At 40.1% G+C, this 22,637-nt stretch overlaps 1 protein-coding gene across 2 annotated transcripts; it reads left to right on the top strand.

Moving 5' to 3' along the window:
* The first annotated feature begins 15,071 nt into the window (after window positions 1–15,071).
* rps21 (ribosomal protein S21) lies at window positions 15,072–22,125 on the top strand. 2 transcript variants are annotated; one of them, XM_049582224.1, is made up of 6 exons: window positions 15,072–15,140; window positions 15,614–15,696; window positions 16,766–16,829; window positions 20,330–20,401; window positions 21,751–21,806; window positions 22,070–22,125. In XM_049582224.1, the coding sequence occupies exons 2-6, from the start codon at window positions 15,647–15,649 to the stop codon at window positions 22,077–22,079; spliced, it is 252 nt and encodes an 83-aa protein (XP_049438181.1). In that variant the 5' UTR covers window positions 15,072–15,140; window positions 15,614–15,646; the 3' UTR covers window positions 22,080–22,125. The 2 variants fall into 2 exon arrangements, with proteins under 2 accessions (XP_049438181.1, XP_049438180.1); XM_049582223.1 differs by having other exon boundaries at window positions 15,136–15,233.
* Window positions 22,126–22,637: the final 512 nt, after the last annotated feature.

Here is a 22,637-nt window from a genome sequence, read left to right as displayed (position 1 = left end):
AATAGGGCTGTCGGCTGTGTATTAACCTGACTTCTGCACAACACAACTGATGGTCCCAACCCCATTGATAAAGCAAGAAATTCCACTAATTAACCCTGATAAGGCACACCTGTGAAGTGGAAACCATTTCAGGTGACTACCTCTTGAAGCTCATGGAGAGAATGCCAAGAGTGTGCAAAGCAGTAATCAGAGCAAAGGGTGGCTATTTTGAAGAAACTAGAATATAAAACATGTTTTCAGTTATTTCACCTTTTTTTGTTAAGTACATAACTCCACATGTGTTCATTCATAGTTTTGATGCCTTCAGTGAGAATCTACAATGTAAATAGTCACGGAAATAAAGAAAACGCATTGAATGAGAAGGTGTGTCCAAACTTTTGGTCTGTACTGTATATATATACACATATATAAAGTAAGGCACTAAACTGAATACTGAATGCTGTATACGCATATTTTATATTTTTAAATCTTTAATTTTCTCTTATTCAAGCAACATTGTCACCCTCCTTTTTCCCTCTCCTTATCCCATATCTTTATTATACTGTATATATTGTAAATAGTCTTGTGTGTACAGTAATTCAATTTAGTGCCTTAATTTATATATATAATTTATATATATATATATATATATATATATATATATACACACATATATATATATATATATATATATATATATATATATATATATATATATATATATATATATATATATATATATATATTTACACATATATATACACATATCAATCAATCAATCAATTTTATTTATAAAGCCCAATATCACAAATCACAATTTGCCTCACAGGGCTTTACAGCATACGACATCCCTCTGTCCTTAAGACCCTCACAGCTGATCAGGAAAAACTCCCCAAAAAACCCTTTAACAGGGAAAAAAAACCGGTAGAAACCTCAGGAAGAGCAACTGAGGAGGGATCCCTCTTCCAGGACGGATAGACGTGCAATAGATGTCGTACAGAACAGATCAGCATAATAAATTAACAGTAATCCGTATGACACAATGAGACAGAGAGAGAGAGAGAGAGAGAGAGAGAGATGCAGGTAATGACAGTAGCTTACAACAACATTAATGAAAGTAATAATATTATAGTTATAGTTCTGGTTACTGCGGTACAATATGTTGAAAGTATATATTAATATCTGGCAGTATACATGTGTGATAATAATCATATGTGTATAATAACAGAAGAAGTATGACTAATGACTAATGATGGCAGCAGCAGCAGGAGGCATCTGGCAGGACCACGACAGCAGCACAACCACACGTCACGCTGTCCAGGCACCGCTGTGATATGAGTTAATCTGAGAGACAGTGGAGCACAAAGGCTCCGGAGAAGAAGCCGAGTTAGTGACATCCAGAATGGCCGAGTTAGCAAGATGCAGTAATAGGATGAGAGAGAGAGAGAGAGAGAGAGAGAGAGAGAGAGAGAGAGAGAGAGAGAGAGAGAGAGAGAGAAAAGGAGAGAAGGTGAGAAGGGGCCCGGTGTATTATAGAGGGGTCCTCCGGCAGACTAGGCCTAAGTCAGCCTAACTAGGGGCTGGTACAGGGCAAGCCTGAGCCAGCCCTAACTATAAGCTTTATCAAAGAGGAAAGTCTTAAGTCTAGTCTTAAATGTGGAGACGGTGTCTGCCTCCCGGACCGTAACAGGAAGATGATTCCACAGGAGAGGAGCCTGATAGCTAAAGGCTCTGGCTCCTGATCTACTTTTGGAGACTTTAGAGACCACGAGTAACCCTGCGTTCTCAGAGCGCAGTGCTCTGGTGGGATAATATGGCACTATGAGCTCTCTAAGATATGACGGAGCTTGACCATTTAGAGCTTTATAAGTTAACAGTAGGATTTTAAATTCAATTCTGGATTTTTACATATATAAAGTAAGGCACTAAACTGAATGCTGTATACACATATTTTATATTTTTAAATCTTTAATTTTCTCTTATTCAAGCAACATTGTCACCCTCCTTTTTCTGTCTGTGCTTTGAGCTGCTGTGACGTGTGAATTTCCCAACTGTGGGATTAATAAAGTTTATCTTATCTTATCTTATCTTATCTTGATAGAATAATGATAGATTCAGGCAGATACATTTGTCGGTTGTGACTGGTGAAGAGTGGTATTGGTCTTTTCCTCTAAGCTAATAAGCATATTTACCAAATGTCTATTTCCTTAACCGCACCATAGATGCCACAGGTAGTTACTGCAGAAGGCAAGAGTTAAAAACATGTAGAAATAATTTATCTTTCTGACAATGCTCACTGGAGTTGGTAAAGAGGTAACTGAAAAAACACATACACAAAGGAAAACATGCTTTTGCATGCCATCTGGGTCATGCACTGGGTTTTTGAACACTGACGTCTACAAGGTTGTGACTAAACGAAAACAAATGGAAAATTTATGTGAAGCAGCACCTCCACTGTCTTACATAATAATGCAATGATCAATTTAAGAGTCACTCAGGGGCATCGCTGACTGGTGACTTCGCACTCAGGGACAAAACTGAGTCCTGCTCTTAAATACAAATAAAACAAAACTGTAAGTCAATAACAGTATTTCATCACTGATTGTGGGTAATTTAACAATGCCACATAGACACTTCTGTGTTTCAGTGTTGAGCAAAATGGAGGTTAAATCATTAAAAGACATTTGACTTATGTAATTCCCCATGTCTGTGATTCAGTCAATGAGGAAACTAATCTTCATTGTGAAATCACAAATTCTCTGGTGAGAGCAAAACCGCAGTTTACGCTACAGAAACCATGAGTAGTCAGAACTCATACTATAAAGAATAGAGAAGTCAAAATTACTTAATTTCAGCTTGCACATGAAACCTTAGGAAAGTTTATTAAAACACATGCTGGCTTGTAATGCAGGACAGGGTTGTGTCCACATGCAACCTGACCTGTGCTTTACTCTATGTTCACTTTTTGTTATCACTTTTCTGACGAAAGCTGCCGCTGCGTACAAACCTGAGAATGAGGTAATGTAAAGTGGTTGGTAAGTTAGTCACTGAAACTGTGGCATGATGATTTAAATGACAACATCATTTGTAATAGGATATAGAAGAGGTCAGAGCCACTGATTCTCAAAGTGTTTTTTGGTCAAACATTCCACTGTATTTTAATCAATAATCAAATAATGCTGCTGAGTTTTAATCCCATTTAATCCTCTTTTAATCTCATGCTGCTGCTGCTGTTTGTTTGTTTATTTGTAACTCTGTCACTTCATGTGCCTTTATTACCTTTTATATTTGCCTTCTTACTTATCTTTTATATTTCTCTTCATATTTTTATATCTATTGTATATATTTGTTGTCTACAACGTTTTCATGGGCTACACCGGGACCCCAGAATCCGAATTTCGTTCCACTGCATGTAAGCGTGATGTGAATCAATCAATCAATTTTATTTATATTCATTCATTTTATCTGAATTTAACATAAGGAAATTGGTGCTCATTCAGGTTTTTATGTCTTTAAGGCAATTATGAAGTTTTGTTAATTGATTAGGTTCTTCTGGCTTCATTAATAAATACAATTGTGTATCATCCGCATAACAATGGAAATTTACAGAGTGATTTCTAATGATGTTACCTAAAGGAAGCATATATAGAGTAAACAGGACTGGTCCGAGCACAGAGCCTTGCGGAACTCCAAAACAAACCTGACAATAAAAGATCCTTGAATGACTGAATCATTTTGTGATTTTGATTAATAATGTGCATTTACAATCATTTGATCAGAGTCTGACAGCAGTGGCAGATTTTTTTATAAAGTATACGGAGCAGTTCATTTGAGTTCTTAAATTAATACAATATGGCCCCATTTCCACAAAGCAGTACAGTACTGTTCAGTTCAGTACTCAATTTTTCCGTTTCTACTGTGAAAAGTTGTGGATGGTACCAATGCAATCGTTCCATACTGTCCCCATTTTTGGTCCCCCTTCTGCTGGGTTAAACATGAGCATATTGCTGTCCCAGAGGATTATTAATGTGCGCCTCCTCCTGTACTGCCTTAATATCCACATTTGATGCATTCACTGCATCAAAACATGGTTTTCTAGTTGCAGCGGCTGGAGTCAGAGAAAAGAAACTTAATTTACTGGGCCAACTGCTGGCAACTTTTAAGGTGGAATGTTAACTTGTCATGTTACTCAACGCATGAGGTGAAGATGTGAATCCATCAACACACCTTAAATATTCCATATGACAACTTTGACCTTAAACAATAAACAAGGTGCAGACTTCCATCTGTGTCACCGCTGATGAGGAAATAGAGCGAGTGCTGGACGGAGCAGTGAGTGACAACAACCCCGCCCACATTTAAGGGTTCTGTTTGTGATGGAAACGCTAGGTTCTAGGTACCATGTCTGAAGGGTACATTTAGTTCCAAAGATACTATACTGAAAGTGTTTGGTGGAAATGGGGTTTATGTAAACAAAAGAAATACACAGGAATACATATCTGATGTCAATAATATAGTTGTGTTTAACAGCAAAAACCCGCTGTTGATATGTGTGTCAATTTCAGATAACGTGCTTTTTCCAGTTATTGTTAAAATTGTCCAAATAAGAGAGCATTGATGGGAAAAGAATTAACTTAATTAATTAAAATGAATGCAATAACTTGACCAAGGTCTGGTGTGTAGAATTCAGTGCCATTGAGTGGTAATGCTGCAGATTGCAACCAATTTAAACTTCTCTTGTGTGCCAAGCATGTAGGAGAACTACAGTGGCCAGTGCAAAAATGCAAATAGCCCTGTCGAGAGCCACTGTTTGGTTTGTCCATTCTAGAAGCAACATGGCGGACTCAGTGGAAGAGGACCTGCTCCGTGTGTAGACACAAATGGCTCATTCTCAGGTAACAATTCGGTTTCAACCAAACCAACCAAAAATAACCAAAAATACAACTTCAAATGAATGCTAATGTTGCTATCTATCTGCATAATGTGTTAGCAGGAATAGTCTTTGTGTTATATTGTATTGTATTGTTGGTTGCAACATGGTCCCAAAGTTGACTAGTTCTAGACTGACTTCTTCATTGGAAACTAGCAGTAGTTGATTAATTGACTGTTTTTTATTCTGTGTCATGCACACAAATGCGTGCCCAACCCTGATGGGTTTACAAGACACCACTGCAATATCATTGCAGTGATCAGTCCAAAATACATGTTATCTTAACTGCTCAGTCCCCAAACAAAATACCTTGCCTTTTATCCCAGGCCTGGCAAACAAATTCTGCCTCAAAAAAGTCCCTCTTTTAAAACATGACTCACATTTTTCATGGTCAGCAACCGAGAGAAAGCAGTCGTGGCTACTGTTAGGGATATCTCACACCCTAGGCAAATAAAACCAAACAGTTTATATGACCAGATACTTTCCCTGCCCTACCGTTGGCATATCCACGTGTGGTGGAATTCAGATTTAGATCAAGTACAATGGAATTTTTCTTTTGGTCTTACATGAAATAATATGTGTGATGAAATACTGAAACCGAGAACAAACAGCTTTGATGATAGCTGACTTTTTTGCTCAGATTGGAAACACACATTCTCTTGTGAATTCAGGTCTATTAGGCTCCAAATTCCGTGCTTGCTTACTCTTACTGTCTAACCTCGGCCACTGCATGCTTTAACAATAGTTTATTTAGTAGTTTGATCCATAATGAATTTCCATAGTTCCCTGGCAGCAAAGGAGCATGAAAACAAAACTGTGATTGTAGGAGAGATTGTGTGGGCGGAGAACTGGTTACTGCACGTCTGTTGACAGAGCGACGGGGACAGCCTCCTGCGTGGGCGTCTGTGTAGGATTCCCCAAGCAAATTCAGAGGAAGCTTCGGCTTTGTGTGGGATTCCCTGCCCCACCCTCAGGCGTAATCCCTCTCACCTCTCACTGTGGTTGTTATTATCTGGCCATCAGGAGAACATCAGGATGACGTAATGGTGTAGCTCCGCTCTGTTAAACTGATACTAAACGTGCAGTTTGTTTAGTCTTTTTGTCTCGTTTTCTGTCTGTTGTCTCATATTGTTTTGTCAGACAATATGTCATTCAAATATGACTGCATCTAAAAAATGAGTAATCTGTAGTCTTTGACTCATTTTTTAGATGCAGTCATATTTGAGTGACATTGTCTTACAATACAGACGAATTTATTTATAGAAGATATCAGCTCCATAACCTGCATTTCCCACCATGAATAAGCCATTATAAAGTTCAGTGATTTAGTCCTGCATTGAGGTCACTGCAGGTTTTAAGTTGAAAATTCTGCTGATTTTGAAAAATAATTTAGAAAAAGGGTTCATGTAAGACCTTGAAAATAAACACTTGAGACATTTTAATTACTTTTAAACTCTGAATGGTATGAATGGTGGTATGGACACTGACAGTTATCTCACCATGTACATGTGTGTATGTACAGTATTGGGGGGAAAATGCAACAAGACATATGATCATCATTTATTTTCCATTAAAAAACTCAATTCTTTTCACTTCCTTTAAAGGTCATTGTAACCAAAAATAAAAATAACTGTGTATTCATGTATATCATGAAACGGTGATATTTTCTGAGACATCAAAATCTCATACTGTTGCAGCTGTATGACTCTTGACTGGGCTGCAAGTAAATACAGCCAGATCCCATAGATATACAATCTACACACACTAAGAATACCACTGAAGTCAAAACAAAAAGGGAATCCACCGCTCCTCGTTCTTCTTCAGTGAGTGTTTTTTTTTTTTTCAAAACCTGATAAATGACACCGCCAAGGAGTCACAGGTAAAAGTAAAAATAGAGATTACAATATTTGGCTGCAGTCCATAAAGCCTACGGTGCTTTCCTCTCGATGCAAATGTGTGATGTCACCACAGTGACAGCATTTAAAACAGCCGGGGTTCCCTGAGCAGGAGTACGCACTGACAGCTCTGACAGACGAGCCGAGTCGATCAGAGTTCACAGAAGATTATAGAGGACGGACAGTTCGTATTTCACTCCAGTTTCAAGGAATCTGCTCATGCTCTTCAGGGTCAACATGAATATTTTCAGCACGCTGATGGTGAGTACTGTCAGTGATCTGGGTGGGGAAAGGGTCTAATTAAAATGCACTTAATGCACTGTCAGGGTTTTTCATTTTTATGCTTTAATGTTAAAGGTCCAGTGTGTAGGATTTAGGAGCATCTGTTTTCATGAGTGTATAATTACCTGAAACTAAGATCTGACATGTTGCTTTTACTGCCTCTAAATTGGGCTATACTGTAGTTCTTCTACATGCTTGTCACACAGAAGAAGTTTCAGTTTACAGCCTCACCACAAGATGCCCCTAAATCCTACACACTGGACCTTTAATGCTTGCAACTGCATGCAGTGTAATTATATTAGACTGAATGCCTACCGCTTCAGAGAGGTCAAAGGTCCTGATAGTCGCAGGAATTCGGCACAACAGGACACATAAAATTAATAGGCTTGGCAAAGATTAGGAAACTTTTAGAATGAACCTTCCACGAATGATTCTGACTGCAAAATTCATGAACACACAAAGCTTTAAAAGCTGTGTCATTCATAGAAGTAGGTGGTGTGAGAAGATATTTTCCCAACAATGTATTGGTTATTTTTTTGGCATTAAAGCTTTTATGTGGCCCTTTATGAACAGAAAGACAGAGAGCAGACATGCAGCAGAGCTCACACACAAGGAGCATGATCTCAGAAAGTTATCAGCTTGTTTTTTAACCCTTGTGGTGAATGGCAGATGGTTAGAATGTGACTCTAATATAATGTAAATAAATATTTTCAGTTTTTACTCGGACTGATGGCAACAGCACTCAGCAGCCCAACCTGTGGCCCCAAATGCAACCTGACCAGTGTATACCACCACCCAGACTTTAAGCATGTGTCGGAGCTGGGAAGCAATTCAGTGGCACCCTGGGAGTATCTGTAAGTTTTCTTTCTGTTGGCCAGGTCGTAGCTTTTCTTAACTAATGGTACAACCAAGCATGTAGAAAAGGTATTGGGGCAAATGTACTTGACTTAGGAACTGTTTGTTATTTAGGTGGGTGGTGCAAAAAGGGGGAGGCATGTCAAATATCTGTTTAAGCACTAGGGGAGGACTAATGTTTTTTATTTTGGCTTAGGGGAGGGGTATAAAAGATTCTAGTGGCTGTGTTTTGTTATGTTATTTTACCGCTGATGTTGAAGGCAACATCCTGGAGTTGAAAAAGTCTCGGCTTTCCTCTCCTGTCGTGCATGCTGGTTAGTTTGTGCAATGTTTTATTTTTGGCCAAATGTTAAATGAGACATAGAGTAAGAGAATCTGATGAAATATCATTGCTTTAAGTTCAGATTTTTTTCTCTGATAGAAACATTCCTCGCACATGATGTGTCCAAGGACCATCCCAGCCCTAGTGTTCACTAATTTGCCCCCTTGTTTGCCTCTCTGCTTCCATGTACACCTCCATTTATTCATGAACACTTCTTTCCCTTTGTTCCAGTCCTGATACCAAAGCAGGCAGAGAGCCCGCCGTGATACAGTATGCTCACTGCAAGGGTTGCGCTGTGCAGAACATGATCGCCAAGCCTATCTTCATCCAGGTTTCGGTGTACGAAAGGGTACACAATGGCCATGGCCAAGTCTGGTGCAAGTGTCCCTTCGATCTGGCCGTGGGATGTGCGTGTGTCAACAAACAATGAGAGTGACCACCAGACATCAGGCCCAGTCGCAGTTCTTGATGGAGTTGCAGTAGTTGTATTTGTAGTCGCAAATGTGGAAAATATATTATCGGGAATATTTCCATCATACTGTGCCTTTGTAAGCTCTTTTTTGACAACCTAGATTTTTAATTTCTGTGTGTTTTACTGCATCAGTCTCACACCACTTTGGTCAAGCTCTTGAGAGCACCTCTACATTTATTTATGTTGTATGTGATACTTTATTTTAAGTGTTAAACAAATGTAATTAATTTATATATTCATTGGTTAAAATATAAAATAATATAATATCCATCCTTTATGACTGGCTAAATCTAATTTCATTGTAGAAACAGTCATAGCTTAAGTTGTTCGTACTATGTCAGTGACATGAATTAACACTGTAACATGTTTTGTTTTACATGTGATGACATTTTACAAGTTGCCGTGTTTTTGGCGAGTCACAGTTGTTTGCAGGGGGCATCCGCTTTTGTGGAGAGATTAAAAACCCTTCATGCTCTGTTTGTAAGATGTGGTATGCGGTATATCACACATACTATGTTACATGTATCATGTAATGTGCAACAAGTTTATACTTTCAGAATATTTGTGTTCAATACAAATGTGAAAACTAATTGTTGAGCAATATGTGCATTATAAAATGTTACTGTGCTTGAGTTTACTGTACCCCAAATAAACTTTATTATATTCAGTTCTAATCAGAATGTTTGGACTTTTTTTGTGGGTGAAGTTTTCCTTTAATGTTTTTGTTTTTATGTACAATATGAATGAATTGTTCTCAAATGAAGAAAATGTTTGAGTGGTTGGAATGTTTGGACTTTTTGTATCAAAAAAACAGCAGACCATTTCTACTGTACCCAAACACTAAAAGTATGTGGTCGTATATACATACGTGCATGTATACATAAATCCATCCATTCATCATCCATCTATCCGTCTGTCCATCGGTCCTTCCATCCCTCCCTCCATCCATCCATTCACCCTTACATCGGCTACATATATGTATGTAAGGGTGCATACATATATACAGTGGGTGCATACATATATACAGTGGGTGCATACATATATGCATCCACCCATACTTCTGTCCGTCTATCCATCCATCATCCATCCATCCTTACATACATTTTGCTATCGTCAAACCTTCCCCACATTTTCCGGGGAATACGGTATTACCGTGACTAATTAAAAATCGCTTTGAAGGGCTCAGAGGGAGTCGCCAAAATGTCGGCTTGCGCCTATACCGTTCAGAAACAGAATAGCACACATTACATAGGCCTAAGAATACTGAAAAATAACAACGAAACATGTACAACATTAACAACTGTTATTAATAATATAAAAAAAAGTGCAAATGCAGCAGTCAACCAAACAGAATGGAATAACAACACTGTCTGTGAGCTACAGTCCACTTCCAAAAAACGTCACAATAACAATAAATAGGCTAACAAAGGCAGTAAGGATACTGTGCGCTATACAGCGTATCCTCAGACCGCGACGGGTACTGTCCCATGGTTTATTTTTAGAACCTATCATCATAAATCAAATAAATTAAAAGCACAGCTCTACAGCATCCAATGGGGCTGATCAAATAAGAAAAACAGAACAATAAAAAACAAGGCATAACCGAAAACGGGCATATATTCACCTATCCTGAGAGCACAACGGGAAATACTGTTCGTTGGTTTATTTTTAGAGCCTACCTTTAGTTTGAAAAGTTCACCCTCTCCAGAGCTTTTCTGTCCGTCAGAACAGGCTACTCCTCATTGAAAATGATACACAAACAAAGTAAAATAATAACTGCAGCATCCTGTGCTTCATAACTATTCAAGGTTGTTCGCCAGACAAACCAGCATGTTTACTTGTTCCAGCTGGAGCAGGGCCCGTAGTGGACTGACAACTTCGGCCGCGGTGCTGAATATGCGCACTGATGGAGAGCTCGTGGCACAAACGCACAGACACTTTCGGGCAGCCCTCGACATCATCAGAGGAAAACGCCTGGCTCCATCACATTCCCACCTGAGAAGGAGGTCTCCGTCTCCCTGAATAACAGGCTCGCGACAACAGGCAGTTGTCTCTGCTCCTGCTCGCTCCTGTATGGTGCCAACGCCGCGTCGGCTCTTCTCTGAAGGAGACTGCCCACAGTCATCTGTTTGTCAGTGGCTCGGGTTGCGCTTCTCCCTCCACTCGGATGGCCGCTGGACCTGCTGCTGCTGCTGCTGCTTGCAGAAGTTGTGAAGTTGTGTTTTGTTGTAACCAACTCGCTTGATGCGCAGCTTGCCATCTGTTCTTCTCTTTCTCACGTCCGAGCTGTCACGTGACGTCACATCCAAAAACTTTATCAAATGTCATCTCCCGACAGAGGCGCTGCCAGGGATTTGGGGCCCCATGAAAATAATTTTTACTGGGCCCCTCACACAGCCGGCCAGCTTTTGATGCTATTTTACATAAAACTGCATTTTGATGGTATTTTTGACTATCATTCCCATATTTGTGAAAAAAGAACAATCTCTTCCTCCACTTTCACGTTCCACCCTGACAAACCTGAAGAGGATCCTGGACCTGGCTCTGTAGAGTGTACGTGACACACATAAATTATATAGTATTTCCTGTAATGTAGCCTAACTATTGTAATAGCATCATAGTCACCGTTTCAGGTGGCCTCCCACCATTTTGTTTTACTTAAAGGAGCTATATGTGAGAAATCTAAAGCAAATAGTCATAAATCCTCCTAATACGTCACAGAGACTAAGGAGTAATGTTCATATAACATACTGATCTCACCGACAACAATAGTACAGCCAGAATATTCGCATTTTTAAAAAAAATTTACGGTCTGCAAATCATGTTTATGTTTTGAATTTGTGTTTTGGCCTGTTGCGCCACCCACCGCCATCTGCCAGTCACGCAGTCAGTAGAGTCTCAGCATCAGTAACAGTTACGACTGAGATTCAATGGCTGACGGTGCGACTAAACCCAAACGACCTCGTTATGATTCCCAAAAAACGCCAAGACAAAACTAGAGGCAAAGTGAGGGTCTATATAGGAGATGCTTTTCAACGGTGGAGACGGTTGAAAGCGGAGAAGAATTTGAAATCGGATGTCGAAGTGGCTACTCTTCTCCTCGACAGGTAAGCTTTAGCCAAAGTTGGCTAACTAGCATCATAGCTAGACGGGGATGGACATTTTGAATACTTTCCACTGTTATTCATTTTCGATCATACATTGTAGCCCATGTGCAGGTGGGTCATCGACCCGACTGATGGTTTTGAGAAACAAATGTTAGCAGCACGGCAAGCAGCATTAGCAGTGTCCCGGTACATAGCATTAGCAGCCGGCTCCTCCTCTGCTGCATTCCGGCAGCAGCGTTAGCAGCAGAGAAGCCAGACATGCTCCAACGGCCCGCTGGAAAACTGAAGATCAAGGACACGGCAACGCGGCCCTGCCACGGCAGCCGCCCGTGGGCAAACAAATCACCCCCAATTTCCTCCAGATGCATGTTGGTTGTGCCTGCGCTCCGGCACGGCAGCAGAGCCGATAGGATTCAGTTGCTGACTGTTGCTCACTGTCTCCCTCTTGTAGGTCTAATTTATCTCCAAAACTGTAGACTCAGAGGTGGTGGCATTGGATTTGGGGTGAAAAAATACATATATGAGGCTATATGGTCGTTAATCTATTTAATCTTCTGATTTCCAGAATATGTAAACATTTCTCTGATTGGATTGAGAACAGTCACCCAGTCTGCTGCACACACCACAAATTTTCTCCTCTGTTCCTACTGCAATTCTTCTATTTCAGTGATAGCTGAATTTTAACAAAACAAAAAAGCTATATATATATATATATATATATACATGCTTTTTAAACCATTAAAATTGTTCAGAACGATTTTTATTTCATTTATTTTAATTTATCTTTTCTTTACTGTGGGATACCTTATTACCGTATTATCGCCCAACCTCCCGCCAGAGAGGAGAGTCTCAAAGAGGTTGTGTCCAGGGTGGGAGGGATCAGCCACAATCTTTCCTGCATGCCTCAGAGTTCTGGAGGCGTACAGGTCGTGGAGGGAGGGCAGATTGCAGCCAATCACCTTCTCAGCAGAGCGAATGATACACTGCAGTCTGCTTATGTCCTTGGCAGTGGCAGCAGCGTACCAGATGGTGATGGAGGAGGTGAGGATGGACTCAATGAGGGCAGTGTAGAGGTGCGCCATCATTGTCTTCGGCAGGTTGAACTTCTTCAGCTGCCGCAGGAAGCACATCCTCTGTTGTGCTTTCTTTGTAAGGGAGCTGATGTTCAGCTCCCACTTGAGGTCCTGGGTGATGGTGGTCCCCAGGAAGCGGAAAGACTCTACAGTGTCGACTGGGGGGTGGTGTTGTCCACGATCTTCAGGAGATTGACGGACTAATGACTGGAGGTGCAGCTGTTGGTGTACAGGGAGAAGAGCAGAGGAGAAAGAACACAGCCTTGGGGAGGATCCAGTGTTGATAGTTTTGGTGTCAGAAACATGTCTCCCCAGCTTCACGAGCTGCCTCCTGTCAGACAGGAAGTCAGTGACCCAGCTGCAGGTGGAGTCAGGCACACTCAGCTGGGAGAGCTTGTCCTGTAGCAGAGCCGGGATGATTGTATTGAAGGCAGAGCTGAAGTCCACAAACAGGATCCTGGCATAGGTTCTGGGGAGTCCAGATGCTGGAGGGTGAAGTGGAGGGCCATGTTGACAGCATCGTCTACAGACCTGTTGGCTCTATAGGTGAACTGCAAGAGGTCCAGGAGAGGGTCGGCAATGGCTTTGAGGTGTGATAGCACAAGATGCTCAAAGGACTTCATTACGACAGAGGTCAGGGCGATGGGTCTGTAGTCATCAAGTCTTGTGGTCCTTGGCTTTTTGGGGACGGGAATGATGGTGGAGGTCTTGAAGCAGGCTGGCACTTGGCATGTCTCCAGTGAGGTGTTGAAGATGTAGGTGAACACCGGAGACAGCAGGTCGGCGCAGTGCTTCAAGGTGGACGGAGAGACACCTTCCATCCATCCATCCATCCATCCATTCCTTGGGAACCGGAGGGTTGCAGGTTCAAGTCCCCACCGGACCTAACATGGAACGTGGACTGGTAGCTGGAGAGGTGCCAGTTCAACTCCTGGGCACAGGGATAGGTCTTCCCCTAGCAAAATAAAGTTAATGTAACTGTGGGCTCACACAAGCTGTGATATCACATGATCAAAATTACATGACATCTGAAATGTCCAATCATTTATTGGGGCGGGGCAGCCCTCAAACAGGAAGTACGTGTACGTGTGTGAAGACCACCAAGACGTTAGTGACATAGTGTTCAGACAAAGTTGATATTAAGGGCATACATTTCTTAAAAAAACAACAATGTTGCTAATTGTTTATCAGAATGTGTTTGTAATATGTTTATGCATCACAAAATATCCTAATGTGGTGTAAATATTCCTAATATTTAGAATTTCAATCAAAATTCCTACTGTCCCACTTTAGGAAACATGTCTCCCTAAAGTGGGACAGCATGGTTTGCCTAATGTGGGACAGCTCCAAATGTGCTTCTGTTAGGCAAAACTGTGTGTAGTTGAATATACTGAGCAATAGCAATGGTTGTTTACATGATTTTATTGTTATAATGCATTATTTGGCATATTTTAAATAAAGAGCAAAAGTTTTTTAATAACTGGGAGTTGCTGTATCACTGTATCAAATCACAATGGCAAAGGAGAGTAAGGCAGGGAGATGAAATGAGGGAAAGAAAGAAAGAAGGAAAGAAAGCTCAACCACTGGAGGGAAGACAGAATGACAGGAGCCATAGCAGAGTTCAGAGAGATTGCTGGGGTTGGTGGAGTCCCACAACTGAGGTTGCAGGGCCCGGAATGCTGTTGTTTGATTTGCCATTAACAGCAATAACATTAAAGGTTATTTTAGTAAACAGACACGTTTGAAAATTAGCATTTATTATGTGAATTAAGGTGACTTTTAAACAGACCTTTCAGTGTCCCACATTAGGAAATGCTGACTGCCCGAGACAACTTGGCAATCAGAATTTTGATATGTATAGGGTTTCTTTTAGGAATGTAATATCAATATTTTTTCTTTTGATTTTATTAGATCACAACCTGGGGATTTCAGAATGGTACTGGGTGTATATTGAAAGTGTTTGCTTCATTTCGCAATATAGACCAGAAGTCTGAATTGCAAAAAATGTCCCACATTAGGTGAATTCACCCCACATACACACATGCCATGCAACAGTGCCTGACTGAAATAAAACACAGTGTGTTTACATACTTTTGGCCAGTCAGTGCAGTTAATTCTTGTCGTAATGCCGACATCCAGCAGGTGGCGATAAAAACTTCCAGGGAGGATACATCTCCTTCCGGGTCACCTCCTCTTCCTTTCCTGTCGGCCATTTGTCGTATACGGTGGGTATCTGTCGAGCTCTCATCGTAAAAACGTCTAAATTGGTATTTTCCCCTTCAAACGCACAATTTTCTGTGAGATTTGTTACACTTAACGTGAGTATGTAGCTATGGATGAATTTTGGATGGTGTTTATGGTAGAAACTGTGTGTAAATATCAGACGTTGGTCGAGTGTGTGAGCAGCCACATGCGGCCGTGATGAGCGCTCTGTAACATGCTAGCTGTATGCTAGCAGGCTAACTCCCCATGTAGTTGCTGGTGTCTGTGTTCACTTGTATGAGTAAAAAATACGCTTTTTAAGCTTTGTCAACAAAGATAATTGGACGTAGTTTTTTAGAAACAAGCCACAGTTGAAACATTAGGTGTGTATCGTGGTGCTAGCAGAGTTACGGTGACGTCTGCTAACGTTAGCACAGGAAAAGTATGAACGCACCGGCTTTTCTGACTTCTGTTTTTGGTCTCGTGTTTGTTTCAGGTTTGTAAGCGACCACCTGCACAACCTTTCAACATGCAGAACGACGCTGGTGAATTTGTGGACCTTTACGTCCCACGTAAATGGTGAGTGACTTGTCTGAGTGGTGGAAGAAGTGTGTAGATCCTTTTATTAATTAAAAGTACTAATATCAAACTAAAATACCAAGCGTTACCTTAGTATTATCAGTATTTAAAGTTTTCTTTGTACAGTAAAATGCTCCATGCTGACAGTGTTTTCTTATTCGTAATGATGTTTTAGGATTAGTATTACTGCTGCATTAATGTGCGTTGCATTTTCCTGCTGTATGCTGTGCTCATTTTAACTTCTATATACTGCTGCGTAGTTTAATCTACAGCAGTGCATCACAGTCTGTAATATCAGTATAGGTTTGTAATGTGTCTGTCTTGAGACCCACATAGCTCTGAAAAGTCAACTTTTCATGGTGTCAGAAAAACAGCCCAGTTAGCAGCTGATCCAAGAGGTTTTTTAAATACTTTATTAGGTGAAGAAGTAGAGTTTTCTCAGCACTTTCATCCTTCAGTTTATTACAAACATTAAACATCAACACATCTGGACATGCATGGCTTTCATGCTTCATATCTACCTCTGAGATGTAGCAGAGTGGAAGTGTACGGTTGTTTAAAATGGAAATACTCGAATAAAGTGTGTACTTGTGTTTGAGTAAACAGACTTAGTTACATTCCACCACTGTACTTTAGTATCCAGAGGACTGGACTGAACTGAATGATTCTGAGGAGAAGCCTGTGGTTACCTTTTGTGACAGTGCTTTTTTTTATTTTATTTTTTATTTTTTTTTTAGTTACACCAGAAATCGTTGCACTGAGGCTCAGCCATAGTAAAACCTTAGCTATGCAGATCTTAAGTGCCGCATCGTATGCAACTGGAAATGCTTGAGTTTCTTGATGTTTCACCACTTATCCAGTTCTGTACACTTCAGAAGCCTCGAACAAGAGGTGAAACACCTTCAAGAAACTCAAGCAAGTCCAGTTGCCTATGGTGTAGCACTTACTACTATGACCTGGGTGACTGAGAATCCTCACCGACATCTTTGTTATGCAGACTTCTTAAACACGGAGAGTAGTAGGAATGGTGGAGAACATTAAACTAGAGTATTGTTTCTGTGTTTTGCAGCTCTGCCAGCAACAGAATCATTGGAGCCAAGGACCACGCCTCCATCCAGATCAACATTGCTGAGGTAAAACGAAAGATTTCAGTCTTAAAGTTTATCCTGTCATATCAAATCAAACTTAATTTATATAGCACTCTTCATACGTTAAAAGTGCAACACAAAGTAAAAGCAAAATAAAAACATACAACAAAAATACTACAAACATTGAAAACCCGCACACAGTCAATATAGTAACACGACAGGGCACTGAGGCACCAGGAGAGGATAGAACCACCTATGGGGAGCTCATCCACACTGAGAGGTGTCACAGCCTATGGCCACAGGGAGTGACACCACAGAGACCACCTGGACCCAGACAGACCGGGGTAGACTCCACATATGGTGCAGAGCCTCCCAGTCCCCGGGGCCTGAGGGACCTCCAGGACGACGTCCCTGCGGGCAGACCAGGTACACCTCTCAGTGTGGAGGCCCCCCATGAGGAGACACTGGAGCTAAAACCTAAAAGGCAGTATGATAAAGATACAACAAGTATGAGATAAAATAATGATAAAATGCATAAAAATTTAAGGATTTTAGAAAAAATAAAGATTTAAAGATTAAAATAATAATAAATGAATAAATAAATTTAAAAAAAAAGATTTAGAAATTTTATAATAATAATAAAATGCATAAAGATTTAAAAAAAATAATTTCAAATTATTAGAAATTAGATTAACATAGTAGAAGAATTAAAAGAGTAAAAGAAATCAGTTAAAAGCCAAACTAAAAAGTTGAGTCTTCAGCCTCCTTTTAAAAAAATCAACAGTCTCTGCAGTCATGATGCACTCTGGCATAAATAAGATGGCCCAAGACCGTTAAGATATTTAAAAACTAATAAAAGAACCTTGAAATTGATCCTGAAACACGCGGGGAGCCAATGCAGCGATTTTTAAAGCGGGTGTAATATGTAACAGAAACACATGAAACTACACCAGCGTGTCAAGATTGAGGCTCTATTAGACATGCTGTGTTGATGGTTAACATGAAATATTGGTAATAATAGTTTAAAAAAACAAAAAACAACAGAGTTGGTGCGGACTATAAACTTAAATTAAACCTTGTTTTTTCTATCCAGCTTAAAAAAAAGCTAAACACCACTTCCAAGATTTTTCATGTTCATACAAGCTGTGTTAGCTTAAAAAGAATCACAAAAGAGGCCCAAACATGCAGCATGTATCCGCACATTAATATCTTATAGACCTCTAATTCTCAAAGTTGAAATCGTGTGACCCAAATCAAAAAATGTCTCCCAACTTTTGACGAAAATGTTTTTAGGTTTGAGGTCAAACCTGCATTCTCTGCTGTGGGAAAACAAGAATAAATTGCATGTTTTTATTCTCCCAAAAAGGAAAATGTCAACTAGACCTTTAAAATTATTTTGTTGATTATTTGTTTGCTTTAATCCCAATCAGGTTATACCTCATTTCCATTGCACAGTTTGACTCTGGTGTTGCCACAATTAGTCGACTGGCAGAAAATTAATTTGCAGCTATTTTGATTATCAAATAATTTTTTAGCTATTCTCTGAAGCAGAGAAAGCAGATCATTAGTTGGTTTCATGCTCCTTAAATGTGAGAATTTGATGCTTTTCTTTGTCATACATGATAATGAACTGAGTAGCTCTGGATGTTTGGACTGTTGGTTAGGATAAAACTACCATTTAAAAGACGTCACCTTGAGTTCTGGACACATGGCATGTTTCACTGTTCTGACATTTTATTGACAAAACAATTAATCAATAGTGAGTGACGGCATGATCATGTGGTCGCAGCTTTTGGGAATTGAATCTAAAATTTGAGCCAAGTGAATGAAAGAATTGCAGTTGCTGTTGACGGTAGCATGGCAATTTTAGAATGGTGAGTTCTTGCAGGATGTCCTGTTTTGCACAAGGGAAGAATTTCTCTGACCAATCAGTGGTGTGCAGCATTTTAACTCCACCTTTTAGCATCTGCTCAGCTCATTTGGAACCTTGACCGAGGTGGTACCATTTAAAAAGTACCACGTACTATCACAACTTTGGTTATGGAAAACCAAGAAAGAGGAGTTGAGTGGAACTGTGCTGTACTATGCAGTGCACATGCAGCGTTAGGGTGTCAGTCTGAGTCTGTCTATTGAAGATATGTCACACTTTATTGTTGTTATTGTCAGCTTTTATGTGGCAGTGGGCAATAAAGTAGTCCACTAGCTTGGTGACACATGCTCCTCTGTCTGACTTTGTTTTGTGTACAGTAGTCAAACAAACAGTCGGCTCAGTGTTGGTTTTAAATATTTGCATGAAGTTGCCCATAATAGCAAACCACAGCAGCATGGTGGGAATGAGGTTGAATAGTTCAGGGAAAAACTGACACTAACATAATGTGAAGCTCGGATATTATTAGTCATCAATAAGGCTTTGCAGCGTGGAAACGGAATAAGACTAAAATAGTTTTGTGAGATATTAATAGATCAGATATTAATGGATATTTGTATCATTCCAGCTGTAAAAATGTAAACAAGAGGCAAAATGCACGTACGGTCCGAGGGCCCTGCCAGTCAGTGTTGTTAGTTGTTCAGCAATTTATGAGAAATGACGTGTACTCAACATGCTGCGTGTTTTTAGATACTTATTTTACCTTCACAGGCAGTGACTGGTTTTCTGCCAAATTCATGGTAACCTACACTAGTTTTGGTACACATCATTGTTGTGTGGTCACACAGTTTAACTGCACATGGGTTTGAAAAGCACACAGATATCATGCAGCAATGATATAACGCTGACAAAGAGCGTGTGTTCACAGTGACTGAGAAGTATCGACACTTCTCCGCTCAGACAACACCTGCATTTGATCCTTTTTGTACCCTGATCCAGAAAAAAGACTTTGTATGGTTTTGCTCGCGGCCAATCAACTCAAGCATTCTACGGTTTAATGTGACAAATGATTGTCCTACTATTGCACTTATAACCCCTACAGTCTGTGGTGTGGTTTGTGTTGTATGTGACAGAGCCACAGATGCCACCAAAACATGTGAAAGTATGGCTTTACGACAGGTCTGTGGTGTCTGGCAGCATTTTAGCCAACTCAATGCGTCTGTTGACATGATGGGTATTAAATGAAGTACTCTGTTGGTATGGCTATCATTTTAAGGGTACTGGTATCATAATTTTCCAGCCCTACGCTCAGGTATGAATAGAAATGCGTGGATGCCTGTATCAGAAGGAAAAATATGTTCTCATAACTCAGACGGCTCTGCATGCATCTGAAAATGTCAAAAAATGTTAAAATGTCCTGACTGTAGTGAAGGAGCTGTCACATGCCAAAACAGCAGCACAGTACATTTTCAGATTTGGGCAGGTTTTGTCAAGATGCACAATTGTTGTGAAACCAGCTCTGTCAGAGGATAGAGAGGTTTTGAATGTCTTTTGAATTTAACGATTTGAGTATTTATAAAAACAGCATGAGTTGACCTGAAACCTGAATGTTTGTGATGTGCAACAGTTGTTTTGCACTTTAAATGTTCCTAACCAGCGTGCTCCGTTCTCTCTGCAGGTTGACAAGGTGACCGGTCGCTTCAATGGTCAGTTCAAGACCTACGCTATCTGTGGCGCCATCCGCAGAATGGTACGTCTCAGCTAAATGTCTGTTACATCATACTTTCACTGCTGTCATTAACACGTAATCCATCAGTTTGCTTGTCAGTCATCAGCGAGAGTCTCCTAGCACAGGAATATTATCTAGAGACTCCCTGTGCGCGTGTGTAGTGATCATAGTAAGGTCATAACTAATTAAAATGTGTGACATGTACGTTGGTCAGAGGTGACACATTTGCATCAACCTGAATTTCCTCTTTTTGTCAGTATGTACTTCTCAAACAGATTCTTTTTTCTAGGACTGATTAATTTGGATTATGGGTTCGTCATGAAGTGGCGTTTTTAGTTTGGCTGTAATTTGTTTCTAGCACAGAATTATTATTGTTAAATATTATTGTAAGAGCTGGACAGCAGAGGATGGTATTCAATGTGTTTTTAGCAGACTGAAGTTTCTACTTGGCAGAATCTGGAGGTGGGCTGTCACTTTTCCTGAACTATGGTTGAGGGCATGCAACAGTTTGAGCTGATAGTGAGCGCCCTCTGCTGGATCATCAGGCAAACTACTGTAAACAGTGTGCTGGCTCATAGACTCAGGGTGTCCACAGGTCCTTTAACAGTCTGAAAATGTCGTAAATTAAGTATTCTTAATATAAGGCCTTAAAAAGTCGTAGATTGTCCTAAATTCAGATTCAATGGGTCTGAACTATTTCAACTTAATTCAGTTTTATTATACGATATTTGTGATATTGGGCACGACAGTCCTTTGGACCCTCACAGCAGATAAGGAAAAATGGTAGAAACCTCAGGAAGAGCAGCTGAGGAGGGATCCCTCTTCCAGCAGGGACAGATGTGCTATAGATGTCATACAGAACAGATCAACATAATAAATTTGCAGTGATCCATATGACAACACGATTCACAGAGAGAAATTGAGCCAGAAAGATGCATTACTGTGAAAAGTTCTCCAGCCTGACAGACGCAATGACTGTTTACAATCATTGGACAGACCAAAGAATGACAGTAATAAATAGCATTTACGACAGCGATGAGATTTTGTTTACTTTTTCTTTACTGTTCATTTTAAAATGACATCAGTGTGTTTACTTGGAAAGAGTACTCACACACGGATGTTTGATACACACACACGGAGACCGTAAATTTAGATTTCAAGTCATAACAGCTGGACAGTGACCAACATTCAAACGAACAGTTGACTTTCGAATGAAAGGCGCTCTAATAAAGAGAAGATGTTGTCTTTTCTGCAGTGCAAACCTTGACATGAGCACATCGAGGATCTCTACTGGAGATCTGCCTCTGCCATGAGATCATTGTCTAAACGCTGACAGCTCTTGTCTGAACAGATTTTATTTCTTTTTACAGGGTGAGTCTGACGACTCCATCCTGAGGCTGGCGAAGAACGACTCCGTTGTCGCAAAGTAAGAATCTAATCTCAGTTGTGTTGATTTGAGAAGAGTAGATTATCAGTGTTGCTGCTGAGAGGAAGACGCACAACAGCTCTGTATTACATAATTTAAAACTTTAGAACACTAAAGTGTTTCTAGTTAAAATGGATGTTTTCAGAAATGGCATTCATCTTTGTTTCTAGGGCAGATCCAGACAGTTTATCAGAGTTAAAATCTCTATCTGTTGACAACTTGGATTTGACACATTTTCTTCTCTTCTCTGTTTTGTTTCACAGGAATTTCTGAGTGTGACGCTGGAAACTTTGTTAAAATAAAATGGAAAAAAAAACTACTTTCCTTTGCAAGTGTTGTCATTTCTTAATAATGAAGTTGTGCCTGAACTGTGTGAGGCAACTGTCTGTTATCAAGCTTTGACGTAACGTCTCAGGTCACTGAAACGTTAGTTTTCAGCAGCCATCGTCAGTTAAAGGTCAACATTTGGTTGAAAACATTAAGATATCCAGATGACAGTTCTATAGGTAACAATTCCATTTGGCAACAGACGTGAAAAATTAAGACAAAGAGCCCAGTTTGGGGTCGTTATTGCCTGAGCATGGTCAAATCCAAACACTGCATGAGTGCAAACAAAAGCTTTCAGAGAAGTTATGAATAAAATGTCACAAAACTGTGATAACAAAGCAACATGGTGAAAATGTGTTGTAAATAAGTCTTAAATTAAATCTTTAATACATGAAACAATTTCTTGGTCCAGATGATGGAATTAAAGTTTCCAGTAAATCTAAAACATCAGTGCAGATATGAAGCCACAGGTGACTCGTGACCATAAGATTTTAAAACTGAACA

The sequence above is a fragment of the Epinephelus fuscoguttatus genome, linkage group LG7, assembly GCF_011397635.1.
Source record: "Epinephelus fuscoguttatus linkage group LG7, E.fuscoguttatus.final_Chr_v1".
NCBI lineage: Eukaryota > Metazoa > Chordata > Actinopteri > Perciformes > Serranidae > Epinephelus > Epinephelus fuscoguttatus.
Note: the sequence above shows the minus strand (reverse complement) of the source record. Positions and strands in the feature narration are given on the sequence as shown.

Coding starts and splice junctions, on each gene's coding strand:
- rps21 (XM_049582224.1), top strand. CDS start 15,647: ATGCAGAACGACGCTGGTGAATTTGTGGACCTTTACGTCCCACGTAAA. Junction 15,697..16,765: donor CTTTACGTCCCACGTAAATG/GTGAGTGACTTG, acceptor TGTGTTTTGCAG/CTCTGCCAGCAACAGAATCA. Junction 16,830..20,329: donor TCCAGATCAACATTGCTGAG/GTAAAACGAAAG, acceptor TTCTCTCTGCAG/GTTGACAAGGTGACCGGTCG.